The 18,653-nt window shown below is 39.2% G+C and overlaps 1 protein-coding gene across 1 annotated transcript in view; it reads left to right on the plus strand.

Annotated features, from left to right (window-relative positions):
* The first annotated feature begins 16,353 nt into the window (after positions 1 to 16,353).
* The window catches only part of LOC125612846 (low-density lipoprotein receptor-related protein 2-like), a 43,392-nt gene continuing 41,092 nt past the window's right edge, over positions 16,354 to 18,653 (plus strand). Inside the window, exon 1 of the mRNA XM_048791764.1 lies at positions 16,354 to 16,660. Coding sequence (XP_048647721.1) covers positions 16,614 to 16,660 — 47 coding nt within the window. The 5' untranslated portion in view covers positions 16,354 to 16,613. The remainder of the gene's footprint in view (positions 16,661 to 18,653) is intronic.

Raw genomic sequence — 18,653 nt, forward strand, 5'->3', positions numbered from 1 at the left:
ACATTCAACCCAAAGCAGATCACTGCAATTGAATTTTTATTATTTATATGGTTCCATCTATATTTACCATTTCATTATTTGTTTTCTCTGAAAAAAAGAAAAAACCCTGTAGGGGTATGAGTTGATAATTCCTCCACTATACATGCCCCCTGTAATTGAACAGTTATGTAAATGCACAGCAGATGGTGGAAGCCGGTTTTCTCACTGTTGGAGTGGGAGGTTACAGATAAGCAAGGGAAGATGCTAGAATGATGCATATGGTAATAGACTGAAGTTGGAGATGTAACATCAGTATGAACTAATTTTAGTTTCATTTAGATACAGAAAGTTATCGACAGAAATATTTATAGCTATTGTGTGTGCACATAGCTGGTATACACACATATATTTTCTTGCTCTATCAGCTGAGAGAGCCTAGAAGCTGTAACCCCCAGTGGTGATGAGCACACTTAGCATCCAGATATTGACCTTTAATACCATTCTCTGGTAGGAACTAGGGCTCCTTGAGAGAGGGCTCATGTTAGGGCTGGGAGCTGCAAGTAGACTAGATGAGCCTAGAGCATCTTGCAGTGCCAAAAACCACGACCTCCACACTGGTGGAAATACGTCAAGAGATCACAGAGGACAGACAAAAGAGCCCCCAAGGTCAGGGTGGAACAATTAGAGCAACATAAACTTCAAAAAGTAATTCTGGGTTATAACAAAAACATCAAATAAATAGCTATGAGTTTGTATTGATGTAAGTAAATGCTTTAATAAAACAAATAAACAGATTAGAATGGCTTGGTAGGTACTCTGCCCTCAACAAGGTGAAGCATAAATCTAGTTTTGGATGTTTGTGGACCCACTTTAAACCTCACCCTGATTCTTCCTGCTGTCCCAATCTGGGCAAGTTTAGAAGAAAATGTCCTTCTCTGGTGGCTGCAGGACAATTGAACCCTCAACCTGGCCCCTAGTCATCATAAATAATTTGCTTTTCAAAGTCCCCAGGTAATGGCTTTGACATGTCTGGGGTTTTTAATTGTAATGTGTGGAAATGATAGGGTATTGTGGGTGTCCTTCATCTCATCAGGAACTAGAAACTTCCTTCCTGAACTTACTGATTTTACACTTGAATATGTCAACATGCTTTCAAAAGAAATACCTACAGAAAATAGTGCACTCAGAAGCTGGGCATGCACACCTATGATCCCAGTGACTCAGGAGGCTGAGGCTGGAGGATCTCATGTTCAAGGCCAACCTGGGCAGTTTAGAGACTCTGTCTCAAAATAAAAATAAATAAGGGCTGGGGATGTGGCTCAGTGGTAGAGTGGCCCTAGGTTTAACTCCCAGTCTCTCTCTCTCTCTCTCTCTCTCTCTCTCTCTCTCTCTCCTGTCTCTTATACACACACACACACACACACACTCACACACAATACCCTTAGAATAGTGCTATCTCCTCCCTGGTCCCTTCCCATTTCCCACTCCATCCACCCCTTGTAAAATATATGCTCTTTTGTCTTTTTTTTTTTTTAAATAGTGTTGGGATTGAACCGAGGTCCTTAAACTTGAACATGCTAGGCAAGTGCTGTACTACTGAGCTACATTCCCAGCTGTACTCCCCCTCCCCCCTCCCCCTCAGTTATCATCTATTTCAGGTCATCTTAAGGTTTCTCTTGCAGTTTTTTTTTCTCCTGTTTCAAAAGCACTTATTAACACTTAGAATTTATAGTTCTATTAGTTAGGACCCCAATAGGGTACAGATGGAGCACTCAAATTTGGATAACCTGTCAGGTTTGATGGCCCATGCCTCTAATCCCAGGCATTTGGGAGGATGAGGCAGGAAGATCTCAAGTTCAAGGCCAGCCTCAGCAACTTAACAAGGTCTTAAGCAACGGAGTGAGACCCTGTCTCAAAATAAAAAATAAAAAGGGCTGGGGATGTGATTCAGTGATTAAGCACCCCCGGGTTCAATCTGTTATCAAAAAAAAAAAATCAGATTATCCAAGCAGGGTTTCTTTTCAAAGAGACTATCAACAATAGTGTGGGAGGCAGGAGAGTTACAAAGAAGAATGCAGAAGTTCAGGTGAGTTACACAGAGCACCCCTCACCCCCACCAGATGGATGGAAGGAGGCTGCCTTGCTGTGGGAGGGAGAATAGTATAGAATAGTCCACTTTGAAATAAGGCCCTTCCTTAGAGGGACAGCCAGCCTAGAGGACCTTGCCACACGTGGAATAAACACTCTGACCTCACTCTCTTCCCTTCCTCAAGTCTCCTGCCAGTTGAACCCAAATGGTAGCCAGAGGGCAAAGGAGCCCATAAAAGAGACTATGCTTGATCAGTCTTCCAGAGCAGAGAGGACAGAGGGGGCCTTTGCACTCATTCGCAGCATCTACTTAAATCAGACATTTTATAAGAATATATATTTCCGTCACAATTTTTTGTATGTATTCTTAATGTGTTTTTCACCTGTCATTAGGTCTTAGCTTTGAACTAATTTTTACTTTTTTTCTTTAGGATATTCTATAATTTCCTTAGTAATGGTATAAACAATGGTGATGAGCTTCTGAGTTCTTGAGTTTCCAAAATTATCCTTCTTTTCCCTCACATTGGAGTATTAGGTGCTCATATAGAATTCCCAGCTCAAAATTCTATCAAAAGTCTGCAAATGAAAAGTTTGGCACTAGCTTGGATTCTGTTCAAGTATTTTTTTTCCTCCATCCAAAATGTTGTATCTTCTCCATCCATGGTATTCGGAAATTTTCATGATGCATGACCTGGTGTGTGTCCGTTCTCATTAATTTTGCCTGGGAAAAACAGATAATGTCTTTCTTCATCTCATGCATGTTTTCTTTATATTTGTGTTAACATTAATTTTCCTTCAACAGATGCTTTTTCTCCCTCTGAAACCTCTGACTATTCACAAAATTCTGGGCTGGGGTCTCCTTTCCTGTCTTCTCACTCATGTTTTCTATTTTCTTGCATTAGTTGGTGTCGTCAGCTATTTCTTCCATTTCTTTTCAAATTCCAGTTTGCTTCTGAGCAGTGACTCCTGTATTTCTCGCATCCTCTATCGAATTTCTAAATGCAGAAGTCATGTTTGGAATCCCTGAATGTCCTTTTGCTCCATGGCATCTCCTAAAAGTTCTTCTGATGTTTTTGATGACAGTTCTCTCCTGTCCAATCAGGGGGTTCTGCTTCAGCCCTTTTCCCTGTCCTTTGGGCCAGGCTGCCCATCCTTCCTCAGTGACTGCCTGTTCATGGCAGTAAGGTCCCTCAGCCCCAGAATTCGGGCACCAAAGAACCACAGCAAGAGGCGAGCTGGCAGGAAGTGGTGCATGAGGGGCAAACCAGGTTTACGTGGATGAGGGGACGTTTTAATGTTTTGAGGAAGGGAAGAGGAAAAAGTGTGTGTGTGTGGGGGGGGGCTCAAGGGAAAGAAGAAAAAGCTCTTATGATGATGAAGCTTGGGAGCAGTTCACTCCTCATGCAGCTCAGATCAGCTCCTTTAGTTTCCCAAAAGACCACAAATGCAGAGCACAAAATGAGATCCAACAGAGTTTCTTGATTGGGCTTCTTCTAAAAGCCTCAGCATCTGCTGTCTGTACCCTGCAGCCTCCATACTGGAGAGGCAGTGGATCCACCAGCCTGGCCCTCTGCTGTCTGCACGGCATGCCAGCAAGTTTCTGCATCTGTCCCATCCTCTGGAGAATTCAGTCTTCAGATGGGCTCAAGTACTCCTGAGAAACTTGTGATGCTCACAAAGGGATCCACATACAAGTAACCTCAGCCTTATGTTGGAGTTTTGTTAGAAATACACCCCGAATCTATTGAAGAGGAATGTACACAAAAATAAGATACCTGATAATTTACATGCATATTAAAGCATAAAAAAGCAAGCCCTGGTCACTTTCCTCAGCCATGAACACTTGTGGGCATATCTTTCTTTTCTTGGTTTTTGGGTGGTATAACAAGGAGATGTGCCTTAGTCTATTTAATGTTGCTATAAAAAAATGCTTGATACTAGATAATGTATAAAGAAAAGAGGTTATTTGACTCTGAAATTTCAATGGCTGCTAGGTTCAAACAGTATGGCATTGGTGTCCTAACACACACCTCTGGCCGCATCATAATAATGCACAAAAGCATGAAGGTAACTAGTGTAATGCAAAGGGGTGAAAAATGTGGAGTGACCTTGCTTTTTCATGCCAATAGGCCCATGAGAGATAACACTCCTTCTGGACCACGTAATCCAGTCATAAGGGATGGGAGGTGTCCCCACGACCTAGTCACCCTCCACTGGTCCCCGCCTCTTAAAGATTTCCCCACCTCAACCCAGTATGCTGGGACCAAGCTTCAAGCACATGACACTTTTGGGAAACACACCACATCTAAACCATAGCAAGGTGGGAAGATGGAAGGCCGGGAAATGTAGGCTGAACCTGATATTTTCTCAGATTCTCTTCCATAGGTTTTCAAGAGTGATACTAGATGTTTGTAACCACATAGTTTTAGATTTATAGAATGCTAAAGTTGAAACATATCTGAAAGAGGACCGACTCCCTCCATTTGGTTTTATATACGAAGGCCAATAGGCTGAGAATCTTAATAAAAGCCAGACAGCCAATCAGCAGCACAGCAAAGGATAGAATTCAGCTCTCTCCAATTCTAGGCCATTCATTTCTTTTCCTATTTGACTTCTTGGATCTTGTTGGGAAGTGATTTTTGTTGTTATTTCATAAACAAATGTGCACTGATCTTCAGATACCAGCAGGATGGACTAAACCAGGGCTACCTTTAAATGGCAACAAAAGCAAGACTCAAAACAAAACAAAAAAACAAATAAAAGGAAATTTAAGAGAGAGAGAGAGAGAGAGAGAGAGAGAGACAGACTCTGATAAATGCATCGAGTCCCGCATTCAAAACAGGACAATTCTTTCTCTTAGTCATGATCTTGTAGTATTTGATAAAAAGAAGCAGAAAAAAGGAAATTGCTACATAGAGGAAGAGCTCTCTTTAATCTTCAAGAGAATCTGAAACAGCTATGGCCCTGCCAGAGAGCAGCCTACTGAAGAGAAATAAACAGCTCAGAAATACTGACACTGAGCACAGAAACTGGGCAAAACAGCTGAGAAGGGCATTTGAGAGGCATGGAGGGTTGGACCGGGGTTGATTCCCTAAGGATGGGGCAGATGTGAGAGGGGGAAGAGGTAGAATTGGTGGCAATATAGGACCCAGTGGACACCAGGCTGACCAAACAATGCCAGGGTTAGTACAGGACAAAACTCACTAGATACTGGGTTTTGTTGTTAGAAATTTATTATGGAAGTAAAACCCACTGCCTGAACACTGTCCCCAAACATCTGGATGCAGCTCTGGAGTCATTATCTGTACTGTTTTTTCCCCCTACTTATGATAATTCCATACTGCTATGGTCTAAATATTTATGACCCCCCCCAAACCCCCAAATTTCACAATACCTAATTATGAAGTGATTATATTATAAGGGGGTGTGTCTTGGAAGGGAGAGAGGTCATGAATAACCCTCATGAATGAGAACAGAGTCCCAGTTTAGAAAAGTCTTGTCCCTTCTGTCATGTAAGGACACAGTGACGAGGTGCCATCTGTGAGCAGGAAGTGAACCCTCACTAGACCCTGAACTTCCAAAGCCTTGATCTTGGACTTTCCAATCTCAGAACTATGAGAAATAAATTTCCGTTCTTCCTAAGTATCCCAGTTTATGATATTTTGTTGTAACAGCCCAAATGGACCAAGATGTGTGATAAAATCTGCCACTATTGTTCTTTAAATTTTTTATTTGTTCTTTTTAGTTATACATGACAGTAGACTGTATTTTGACATATTATACATACAAGGAGTATGACTTCCCATTCTTGTGGTTGTACATGATGTGGAGTTACACTGGTCATGTATTCATACAGGAACGGGGAAAGTTATGTCTGATTCATTCTACTGTCTCCCATTCCCATCTCCCTCCCTTCCCTTCATTCCTCTTTGTCTAATCCAATGATCTGCTATTATTTCCCCAGCCTTTACTATGTGTTAGTATCCACGTACCACAGAGAACATCCAGCCTTTTTCTGGGGGGATTGGCTTATTTCACTTAGCAAGATAATCTCCAGTTCCATCCATTTACCAACAAATGCTATAATTTCATTCTTCTTTATGACTGAATAATATTACATTGTGTATATACACCACATTTTCTTTATCCATTCGTCTGTAGAAGGGCACCTAGGTTGGTTCCATAGCTAAGCTATCGTGAATTGAGCTGCTATAAATATTGATGTGGCTGCATTACTTTAGTATGCCAATTTTAAGTCCTTTGGGTATATTCTGAGGACTAGAATAACCGGGTCAAATGGTGGTTCCATTCCAAAATTTCTGAGGAATCTCCAAACTGCTTTCCAGAGTGGTTGCACCAATTTTCAGTCCCACCAGCTAGCAATAAATTTTGGCCACTACTGTTCTAAACTAAAAAATAATGATGCTATAAATGAAATGCCAAGGAGGTGCTATTTTTTCCTGTCCTATAACTTCAAGATCTTTAACTCAGAAGCACATGTTAAAACCCAGCTCATGCTCTTTGGAGAAGTGTAGGAAAAGGAGTAAACAGGAAAAACACAGCAAAAGAAGTTTAAAAGAGTGAGCCTATATATATGTATATATATATATATATATATATATATATATATATATTTTAACCAGTGGTAACATTTTAATAACTTGTTAGAAATGGATACATTAAAATAATGAATGACACAATTTTAAGAGGAAAGTGAAAATCAAATGGACGATGGCATGCACATCCCAAGTAAATGTGGTCAAAGTCACTGGCAAAGAAGCAGATTGTCACTAAAATGGGAGCAAACAGCAGTTTCCGACTGCTATTATGTTAGCTACCCGCTAATTACATGACACAAATGGACACCACCAGCAAGGGAGGCTCGGGGAAGACGATTCTCGGGTATTTATACTCAAACAGATGGGTTCTTTCAAAGTGACTTAGTTTGCCACATTGCTAAATACATGGCTGAAAAAAAAAATCACCCAGATTTGACTTCATAAATGATCTTCTGTGGTATGTTTCCTTTTTCCTTCCAATTGCTGCTAAAGTTTCATCTCTTTCATGAAATTTTTTTCAGACTATTATTTCCTGGCACATCATCTTTCAACATTTATTCCCTTCAGTTGTGTGATGCACACACGGACACCCACACAGTCCTCAGTTTTGCAGCATGAAAGAAAAAAAAATGTGTTTGTGAATCAAATTGTTGATAGAGATTTACTATGCTTATCATAAACAAGTTACAAAATTTCAGTTAGAGGATGGAATTCGTATAATGCCAAATAATTTTAGTAACTATCATTTGTGAAAAGTTTTAATAGCAATTTTCCCTGTTTTATTCTTAGTTGTGACTTCAGAATTTCTGTCAGTGCACTTTGAAGGGTCACATTGTGTTTACAAAGATCACAGATTCATTGTGATGTGTAGATATATGTACTATGCTAACAACATGCTCTCATTTTCATGAGTCAATATTGTTGTTGTGTATTACTCCATGAACGACACTGAACTTCTTTAGTATAAATTTATGTTTATCATCTAGTGAGATGGATTCATCCCAGGAATGTAAGGTTGGTTTAATACCTGAAAGTAAATCAACATGATATAGCATATTAACAGAAAAGGGATAAAAAATTCATGATTATCTTTATAAGATGCAGAAAATCATTTGATAAAATCTAATGTCCTTTTGTGATAAAAACATTGAACAAAGTAGAAATGGAAGGAACTTTATCAATCTGGTAAATGGCATCTGTGAAAAAAAAATCACAACTAATATCTCACAGGAGGGAGAATGCTTTCTCTCAAGACCAGAAATGTTACTGCTTCTGTTATTGCTAAACAGAAGTCCCAGGGGAGGGCCCCAAAACCAAACTTGAGTTACATGCCTGCTCTCTACTATTCTAGAGAGGAGAAAGGCTCCAGCCAGGCTCATTTGGCTGTAGGCAAGGACCACTCACAACAGGGAGGATTTAACCCTTCCAAAGGAAATTTGGGTGCTCTTAGATAGGGGCTAGGATCCCAAATGGCCAAAAAGTCAACCAAGGACAGCTTTACAGTAACATTTCAATCTTCTTTCTCCAAGTAGCTTGGCTTTTGCCACTTCGAATATTTTAATTTATCTTTGATCGTTCAGATATATATTTTTTTAAGATCCTAATTCTTAGGGCTGGGGATGTGGCTCAAGCGATAGCGTGCTCGCCTGGCATGCTCAGGGTGCTGGGTTCAATCCTCAGCACTCCATAAAAATAAAGATGTTGTGTCCACCGAAAAAACTAAAAAATAAATATTAAAAGAAATTCTCTCTCTCTCTCTCTCTTTCTCTTAAAAAAAAAATCCTAATTCTGAACATGAATGTTATTAAAGATCTGTGGTTCAAGGATTTGGATGTGAAGGTTGCAGCCCATTCTTGCCCACAAACCATTCCTTTCCCAGCAGGTCTCATTTATGGTGGCTCTTCCCTTCTCCTGAGGTCACTGTGTGAAAAGCCAGCTCTATGTGCCCAGCTGATTTATCTTCATTTGGTAAGCCATGAACCCATTTAGTTAGAACTTCTAGAATAACTGTGCTCTACTTTCTATACCTTCTCACCATCTGGATCTTCTTTTTACTTGTTGATGCTCAGGCTGGACATAGCTTAAATCTTTGTGTAAATTGGCTTCAGAAAGTCAACTTGTCATCAACCAAGCTACCATCCTCACAATTCTCTCCTTCCTCCTCCTCCCTAGCCTTGATTAGCTTCTGTCCTCCAATATGCTACAGAGATAGATGGGCAAGAAACTGTATTCAAATTGTAGCTGGAAAATCTTGAGGAGGCATCAGAATAGTCATTTTGGAAGGCCATTAATTTATTTTAATGATGGTTCCATATCTTAAAACATTTGTGGAATTTTAAATTTTTCTGCAGGGCAAATTATGTCACAAAAGAAAAAAATGTCTTTATAATTACAACTTGAATATTGTCAAACCGATCCTTTGAAAATGTGAATTTAGCTGGATTTCTTCCCCACTAAAAATTTCTCAAAAATTTGCAGGACTTAGCTCAGCTCATCCAGTACTTCCTGCTCCAGGACCTCTATCTGTTCAGCCTCATATTCTATACCACCCCTGTGAAAATCTTTTGTTCCAGGGATTCTGCACTAACAGCAGGTTCTAAGAACATACCTTTGTTTCCTCATATTTTCTACTCTGTTTGCCTGGAATGTTCTTCACAAGGATGACTATCAAAAATCACCTCAGTGTCATGCCCTGGCTGAAGCTTTCCCTGATTGTGCCTCTCACAGACCCATTCCTGTCTTCTCATCTTTGCTTCCATGACATATCCTGAGAATTTTTTGACCAGGTCGATCACACTGTCCTGCAGAATCAGGACAATCATTGGTTTGCTGCTGTGTTTCCACTGCCCTAAATTGTATCGTACTATATTAGAGTTCTCCCGAGAAACAAAATGAAGATAAAGACACAGATATAGATATAGACTTAGATACAGATGAATAGAAGAGATTTATAATGAAGGATTGGCTCGTATGATTATGGAGGTTGAGGAGTCTCATGACCTGTTGTCTACATGTTGGAGGACCAAGGAATCCGGTGATATGGTTCTAGATTAAACCCAAAGATCAAACCAAAAGGAAAACTGATGGTATAAGATCTGGGTCAAGTCTGAAGGCCCAAGAACTGGGGCTGGTGGTGGGGGGCTGGTAGTGTCAGTTCCAAACTGAGTCTAAAGACCTGAGAATCAGGAGCACAATGATGTTTGAGAGCAGATGATGGATTTCTGAAGCAGAGAGACTTTGCTATTCTGCTGCCTTTAGTTCTATGCAGGTCCTTAGTGGGTTGAATGATACCTACCTGCATGGATTTTCATTACTCATTCTACTGATTCAGGTGCTAATGTTTTCCAGAAACATCCTCGCAGACACACTTCCAAAACAACTGGGCATCCCATTACCCAGTCAAGTTCACACATCAGAGTAACTATCTCTAGTGCTTGGCACTTCATATAGTTACCTAAGTCTCTACTGCCTGGAGAGCAGAATAAATGTCTTAATACTGCTTTTTCTTTAAATCAACCAGAGCTGAAAGTGATTGCAGTTTTATTTTTATTGAAGATAATTTTAAGATTTTTAAGATTAGCTTTAGATCAACCAAATCCATTAAGCATCTTTTAGATTTGACAATGAACCTTCTTCTCTAGAGCTTATCAAAGGCTGAGACATTAAATTAAAAAGGAAAAAAAAAAAAACCAGAAGAAGCTTTAAACGTAGTTAACTTGATTTGCTATTTATTGTGTATTTCCTCTCTGCAAGACACTGGTTACCAACATACTGGGTCCCTTTCACAAAATATCAAATTTTTTGAACATGGAAACATTTAGCAGGAAATTTTTTACTGTTCCCCCCACGCCTGCATAAATGATTCTAATTGCAAGGGTATGGTTGTAAATGTCAAATATCCTAACTTTTAAGAAAGTATCACTTCTTCAAATTTGGTGTTAGCAATCTACGTTACTTTCCTAGGAACAACATAACAAACTACCTTAAATTGGGCAGTTTAGGGGCTTAGTGGTAGAGCATGTGTGAGGCACTGGGTTCAATTCTCAGCACTGCATATAAAAAAATGAATAAAATAAATGTCCATAAAAAAAGAGTGGGGGAACAGTTTAAAAGAACAAAAATTATTGTCTCACAATTCTGAAATCAAGGTGTCAGCAGGGCCAGGCTCCCTTTGAATCTCTAGGGAAGGATCCTCCTCTTCCAGCTCCTGGTAGCCCCAGACCCTTGGTTCGTGGCAGAATAATTCCTACCTTTGCCTCCATCTGTACCTGGCATTTTCCCTGTTCTCTTCACATTGTTCAGTCTCCCAGCACATATGTCTTTGTTCAAATTTCCCGTTTTTGTAAGGTCACTAATTGTATTGGCTTTGGGCCCACTCTAATGACCTCATCTGAATTTGTTTAAATCTGTAAATACTCTATTGCCAAATAAGGTCATATTCTGAGATCCCATAAATAGGAATTTCAATGTATTCTTTTGAGAAGACATAATCCAATCCATAATTATAACAAAGAATAAGGACAATTACCCCAAAAGGTAATACTTTTCTCATAGCCAACCATGTATCTGTGCAAGGCCAGATTTTCTTCATATACTGAAACCAAAACAACATATCACAACAGATTGAAAGCAAAAGCACATATGAGAACTACAGCTGTCTTCTATTAATGTCATTAAAGAGATTTTGAAAATGTAAAACAGTGCTACTGTTCTCATTAATTTTTTTTTAGAAAATATGATTGTTTTTGTGAAAATGTTATGCTAACACATAATAGGTTCATCATTGTTCTTTTAATGGAATTATTAAATATTCTTTAAGATCTTTGTTTTAATTTATGATATAGCAAATATTGATAGACAAAAATCTTTTGAGGAGGAGGGATCCTTAGTAATTTTTAAGCCTTTACTTTAGGATTAGTCTTTTAGGCTATTAAATACTATGTATTGAATAACTGTTCAGAATTCTCTGCACTAAATTTGCACTAGTTTTTCTTTGTCTTCTTCCTGAAATCACACCCTATATATGTATAACTAAGAATTTAGCCAAGGTCTCAAATGAACTCCTACAGATTTGGACATTCCTTTTCCAAAAGAGTTCCCTGCTTTCCAGCACTCTGCCCCTTACATTCTAGCCCTCTCAGGCTCCCAGAACTCTGATCTCTGTCTCCAGTTCTGAGATCCCATTGTTCCCCCTTTGCTTCTAGCCTTAGTAAAGGGCCCAGGTGGAAAGAACAGAGACTGCAAGGCTCACTGGATCAATTCCCTTTGCTGCCTTTGGCAGATTTCTGAAAACAAATGTTTCATATAATTTGATCAATTTTCCAGTTGTATGCAGGTGTAGGGTTGATTTTCCACCAGTCATTGTGTCTTGTGCCTTTTATGAAGTTACAACTTACTTCATCTTTCCAACCTTCTAAACTGGTCTCAGATTATACTTCTGATTAGAAGCAATTACTCTTAACAGCATCAAATAAAACTTATATTTCTTGTATTGAAACGTCCAGTTCAATTTGCTTTTGAAACCAAATCACTTAACCACCTCTGTGCTATAAATAAGATGCCCCAAAGGCACCTCATTCTACAGCAGGAAAGGAAGAACTGAGGACAGTTCCTTAGTCTGTATTTCAGCGAAGCAGATAAATATTTTAGTGGAATAGTTTGATTTGGAATGAGATCCCAGACACTGGTAGGGAAGTAAAGAAATTGAACAGAGAAGAAAAAGAAGCCCCAATGTAGTCTACCTACCACTGTGGCCAGCTAGAGAACTGAGACTCCAGGTAGAACATGCTCTTCAGAGTTATTCTACTATTGGATAAAGCAACTGTGGAATTGAGCTTCAGGTTTCTGTCAGTCACTGGTTGATAGTATTCACTCCCTGGTGTTTCTGATATTTTACCTGAGCAGGTCCAGTGAGTTGCAGAGGCCACAAAACATGCTCAGGCAAAGGGAACCAGGCTTCTGGATTTAGCTGGTGTATACAGAAATGGTACTGGATGAGAATATATGAGTGAGGCAAAAACAGCTTCTACTTCACACAACAGTTTAGTTGGAGAGTGGTGTGTGCCATTTGATGTAATGCACCACAGTAGATCCAAAGATGAAAGTAATCTCCGTTATGTTCTAAACGCTTAAGTTGAAAATACTTATGTCAAGTAGTTTGCTGTTACAACACTTTTGAAGTTTAAAACAGTATTTATCTTTTAATAAAAAAATATTATTTTCCTAACTCACTATTGCTTATTTTGGATTTAGCCATAGTTTTTCTTTATTTTTGACATTTCTGATTAAATACGAAAACATGCCATTATTCCTTTTACCCTTGCCCCATGCAGTCTGCCTTCAACACTGGAGCCAAAGTGTCCTGTTGTTTATATTTAAAATATAAAACCATGCTGTTCATCTCCTCTAAAACCTTCCAGTGATGACCAGTAGAACTTTCTGTGAGGATGGAAGTATTCTATGTCTGTACTATCCAATATGGTAGCCACTCACTACAGAGCTGCTGAGCACACGTGGCTGTGGGATGCATGTGGATACAGGCTAACTTATTAGAAGGGACAGTTCCAAAGGCTTCCTAGAGCAATCAGATTAAAAACAAAAGTCTGCAATGCAATGTCAGGCAAGGCCCCAGGTAATCTGTTGACCCCAACCCCTTTCACATCTCTGACCTCCTCTTCTCCACATTCCTCTGGCCCACTCTCTATTGCTGCATGGTCTTCCTCCTGCACCATGAACATGAAGGTCTGCTCCTGAATGGGAGTCCTGTACTTGCTTCCTCTGTCTTTAATGTTCTTTCTTTAAATAGTCTCATGGCTCAGTCCCTTAGTTCCTTTAATTGCAGTGCTCAGAACATTTACATTTCATGTGCTTATTTATTTAAATCTATGCATTTAAGCCTACCATCCTACTGTTTGTTTTATGTTTGTCCCATCTGTTCTTTGCTTCATTTTTTTTTTCCACTTTCTCTTTCTGATTTGGGGTTTATTAAGCTTTTTTTTTTTTTTTTTTTTTTAATTTAATCTCTACTATTGGCTTATTGGTTTACTGGCTCATTGGTGAATCCCCAGTATTCAGAATGATGTTTGGAATATACTAGGTGATTGGTAATGTTCAGTGAATTCAAAGATGTGAATTTCTATGCTTATCCACAGGGAACCTGCNACTGTGGCAATCCATATAGTAGTGTACATATAATCATTTACAACAGTATACTTCCATTTTTCCTTCCTGTCCTTTGAGTTTCTATTGTCATATATTTTATGGCAATGAAATATATATTATGCATCCTAAGTTCATTCCAATTATTTTTTGCTTTCAACAGTCAACTATTTTAAAAAGAAAATTAGAAATAATAATTAACATTTTTTATTTACCTAAATTTTTGACACTTATAGTGAGAAAAGGAGCCTAAATATAGTCTATTTGCCACTTTGGCCAAGTGGAAATCAACTAGAAAATGGAGAATCCTTGTAGAATGTGCTCTTTGGAGTTATTCTATTACAGGGTGAAGGACCTGGGATATTTATCTACTAGTCTCTGTCACTCCTAGTTGAAAGCTGCTTTGTTATTTGTGAAGATTCTAGGTTTCACCTGGTATCATTTTTTGTCCATCATAAAAATTTCTTTAACATTTCTCATAGTACAGGACTGCTGGTGTCAAATTCTCTCTTCAACTTTTGTTCATCTGATAAATTTTTCATTCTGCTTTCATTTTGCTTGTTCACTATTTCTACATTGACATTTGTTACTCAATTTTTTTTCTCTTAGCACTTTAAAAATGTTATATTGGGACAAATGCTGGAGAGTGATATTGGTCAAATTTTATTGTTATATTATATGCATGTATAAATATGCAACAACAAATCCTGCCGTGATGTACTGTCATAATGCACCAACCAAAAATGTGGGAAGAAAAAGAGTGAAACATAAACACCTCCTCTCCCACCAAAAGATGTCGTTTCACAGTCTACTGGCTTGCATAGTTTCTCATAAAAGTCTGCCATTATTCTTATCTTTGTTCTTTCCACTGCACATTCATCTCTTTGCTCGGCAGCTTTTTAGAATTTTCTCTTCATCATGGGTCTTCTGTTATTTGTTTATGAAGAGGCATCATGCAGTATTTTTGAATTTATTCTGATTGAGTTGAATTTTTTTGGATAATTGAGTTTATACTTTTTACCTAATTTAAAAAATGTTCAGCTATTATTTCTTCAAATATCCTGAACCCCCCTTTTCTGTGACTAATTGCAGATATGTTGCATAGCTTGATATTGTTCCCTAGTTGCTGAGACTCTTCATTTCATTTTTCTTTTCCCTGGTGCTTCATTCTGAATACATTCTCTTCTGTGTTCAGATTCAATAACTTTTACTTTTGTATGATCAATTATAAATCCCATGCAATGAAGTTTGCCATATCTAGAAGTTCCATTTGGTTCTTTTGAACAATTTCCTTTTCTTTACTCATTAAACCAAAGTTTTCTTTTACATCTTTTAGCGTGTCGAACACATTCATAATAACTACTCTAGAATTCTTCTGTTAATTTCATCTTCTGTGTCTTTCTCATTGATTGCTTATCTTATGCCTTTTTCTCCTGCTTTTTGATGTCTATCGATTTTTACCAACTATCAGATGATTTGAATTTTACATTGTTGAATTCTCAAATTATGTTTATTACTTTAAAAAGCACTGAACTTTCCTATGACAGGCTGTCACTTACAAGTTCATTTCATTATTTTAAGAGTTATTTTAGGGAAGGTCTAGAATATCATGTATTATAGGGCTATTTCTGCCCCATATGTAAGCCACTGACCTCTGGAGTTGCTACCAATTGATTTTACATTTACTGAAGTCTTTTTACTCTTGTTGGAGGGGACCTAAATGTTTACTAACCTTTTTAAAAAATTGTAAATTAGTTACAACTTCCCAATACCTTTTCTCCTTCCTATCCTTGCAGTTTCATGGAGTTTCACCCTATGCCTACACAAGCAAGTTCAGCCTTCCTATGCAGATTTCTGAAACTCTTTTATATAGATTCCTTCACTTTGGAACCCTAACCTGAAAATTCTAGCCTCTTTAGCCTCCCTGAACTCTGATTTCTGCCTCCTTAACTTAGTGAGACCCCCAGATCTGTCTGGAGTTCCTCTCCCTGGGATCTAGTCTGGATACTGCCTCCAGGTACTGATAGGGCTCCCCAGCTGCCACGCTGCTCAGCTGGCCCACTGGTCCCTGGGGACAAGTGGCAGCAGAGCAGTGGTGGAGTGGTGGAACAACAACTTGGGCGGGCTGGACAGCAGGCAACAAGCATGGGCCGAGGCTGCACGGACCCTGCCATGCCTGCTTGGGCATAAGAAGAACAGACCAACACTACCGGCGAGCCAAGGTACATTGACCTGCCATCCTAGCACAGACACCAGCTGCACGTGGTCTTGCAGCTCCAGATCCAGCTCTTCCACCCAAGCATGCGCAATTCATGGACCTCAACCTTCAGCTTCCTGAGAAGTGTTGAGAAAATGGAAGCAAGGCAAATCCATTGGGATTCAAAGCTAACCAATAGCATTAGTACATTTCCAAGTGTTAATTAGCATAATTTTGGACCAATGGCATTAGTATTTTTCCAAAATCTAATTAGCATAATTTTGGACCAGTAGGGTTATACCTTTTCAAGCTCTGATTAGCATAAGTTTGGACCAATAGCATTGGAGCAAGTGCTATATAAACCCCTAGACTAACACACGAAACTGTGATCCCTTTAGGTTCACTTTCGTGCTGTTGGAGTTTGGTTTCTGTGCACATTTGAATTGCTCATCCTGGTCTCTCAGGACTTCATATTCTGAATTCAAGAGACAAGAACTCAGAAGAAATTGCGGTGCTGGGGTTTGTTGCAACATTGAAAGACCCAATCCATCATTGAGAGCTGCAGCGTGCTTTATGGCTGCAGAGGCTTGTAACTTAGGCAGACCCATGTCATCTGCCGGCAGAAGAGGAGGATGAGTTTGCCTCAAAACTCCGTTTTCAGCAGGAAGCCTGGGCTGGGGTAAGCCTGTCTGGGGTAAGACAGTGATCACAGTTCTGAACTCCCTGTTGTTCAGTGTGTCTGAAAATAATTGGGTCTTATGTTTTATTTAATTTTCTAGAGGTTTGTGGTGGATGTGTATATTCAAAGTCTTTAGTTTCTCATGGTTGGAGTGAGAAGTTTATCTTATTTACTTGTTCAAAAGACACTTTCTCAGTGAGCGCTCTAATGGCAATGTTCTTTAGACTTCCAACATCCCTCCCCCCAATCAACACTCCATATTCCTTTTACCCAATTCATTTTCTCCATAAGAGTTTCTCACTCTATAACGAACTACAAAATATTTGAACTTACTGTTTTCCTCTCTTCTGCCAGCCACTTATACTAGAATGAAGGTAGATTTAAAAAAATATATATTGACTTTGCTCATTGGTGAATCCCCAGTATTCAGAATGATGTTTGGAATATACTAGGTGATTGGTAATGTTCAGTGAATTCAAAGATGTGAATTTCTATGCTTATCCACAGGGAACCTGCATTAAAACTTTTTAAGAAAGAGAAATCAAGTAACACAAACAAATACAAATCAACAGTCACTGCAATCAAACAATTTCAGGAAAGAAATCAACAGATGAATTTCAGGATCCTCAAGACCAAGTCTAGTTAAGTGCTGAAATGAATAGCGTATTGCCATTGATGAAGTCTCTGTTGGGGGTGTGAGCTTGGAGGAGATATCAGGAGCCAGGTTGTTAAGCACTGTGAGGTTTAGTCATCTGGGGAAAAGCAAGAGGATCATTCTGAACTGGCTCTTCTCTTTTTGCCTCTCCTAACCTCCCACACTTCCTGATCTCTGAACTGTTGACCATTAGGGAGTATCTTTTCCATTAGAGGACAGAGACAATCAGGGCAATTAGTGGTGGATACAATGAAGGGACAGTAAAGTTAGGAAAAGAACAAGAACAAGGTCACTGGGGATCTATATTAGTTTGTTGCTGCTATAACAGTCATCTATAGACTTAGGGGCTTAATGCAACACAAATTTATTATCTTAACATTATGGAAGTTAGAAGTCTGAAATGGGTATTAGAATCAAGGCTTCAGTCACCAGGGTGTTGTGTGTCTTCTGAAGTCTTATAGGAGAGAATTCATTTCTTTGCCTTTCTAGCTTCTAGAAGTTTGCCACATTCTTTGCCTCATCACATCCAGCCAGCAATTACACCACTCCAATCTCTGCCTCCATTATCACCTTTCCTTCTCTGGCCCCCCTGTGTCCCCTTTCCCATGTAAGAATTCTTCTGAATAGCTTGAGCTGTGCCCCCCTCCCCACAATAATCCAGTGTAATCTCCCCATTTTAAGATCCTTAATTTAAACATGTTTACAAAGTGTCATTCCCATGTAAAGCAACTTATTCATGGGTTCTGGGTATTAGAATGGATGGAAGTGGGGCAGGGGACATTCTGCTTACCACAGGCTAACAGAACAGATTTAAAAGACGAAATGTGGAATGTGAAGAGAGACAAGAAGAGGAGAACACATGTGACTCAAATGAATGAGGTCCAAGAATATGGTAATTTAAAGACAAATATAAATATTATTTGTGTTGCATCACTTGTCTGTGACTTTCTGAGCTGGTACAGCTATTAAGAGACAATGCTATTTATAATAATAATAAGGCTGCCATATAGATGGACATAGGTATAGACTGCATGTTCACCTCCTTCCCACACAATTCTGATGTTGAAACACTAACCCCTGATGGGATAGTATTAGGAAGTGTGTAAGAGTCTGTAAACAAGTCTGGATGGCGCCTGGCATTTTGCCAGAGGGAGTGGTTTGTGAAGTAATGCCAGGGAGCCATTAAGTGTGGAGATTCCTTATTGGTTGACTGATGTATCTAGTTTATGCTAATTAGATAAGCTGTGTGGAATGTATAAATACCGCTCCTGTCCTGCAATAAACGGCTTCCACTCCTGCTGTATCAATCTACACAAGTTGCCCCCCCCCCCCCCCCCC

This window comes from Marmota marmota, unplaced genomic scaffold (genome assembly GCF_001458135.2).
Source record: "Marmota marmota marmota unplaced genomic scaffold, marMar, whole genome shotgun sequence".
Classification (NCBI taxonomy): domain Eukaryota; kingdom Metazoa; phylum Chordata; class Mammalia; order Rodentia; family Sciuridae; genus Marmota; species Marmota marmota.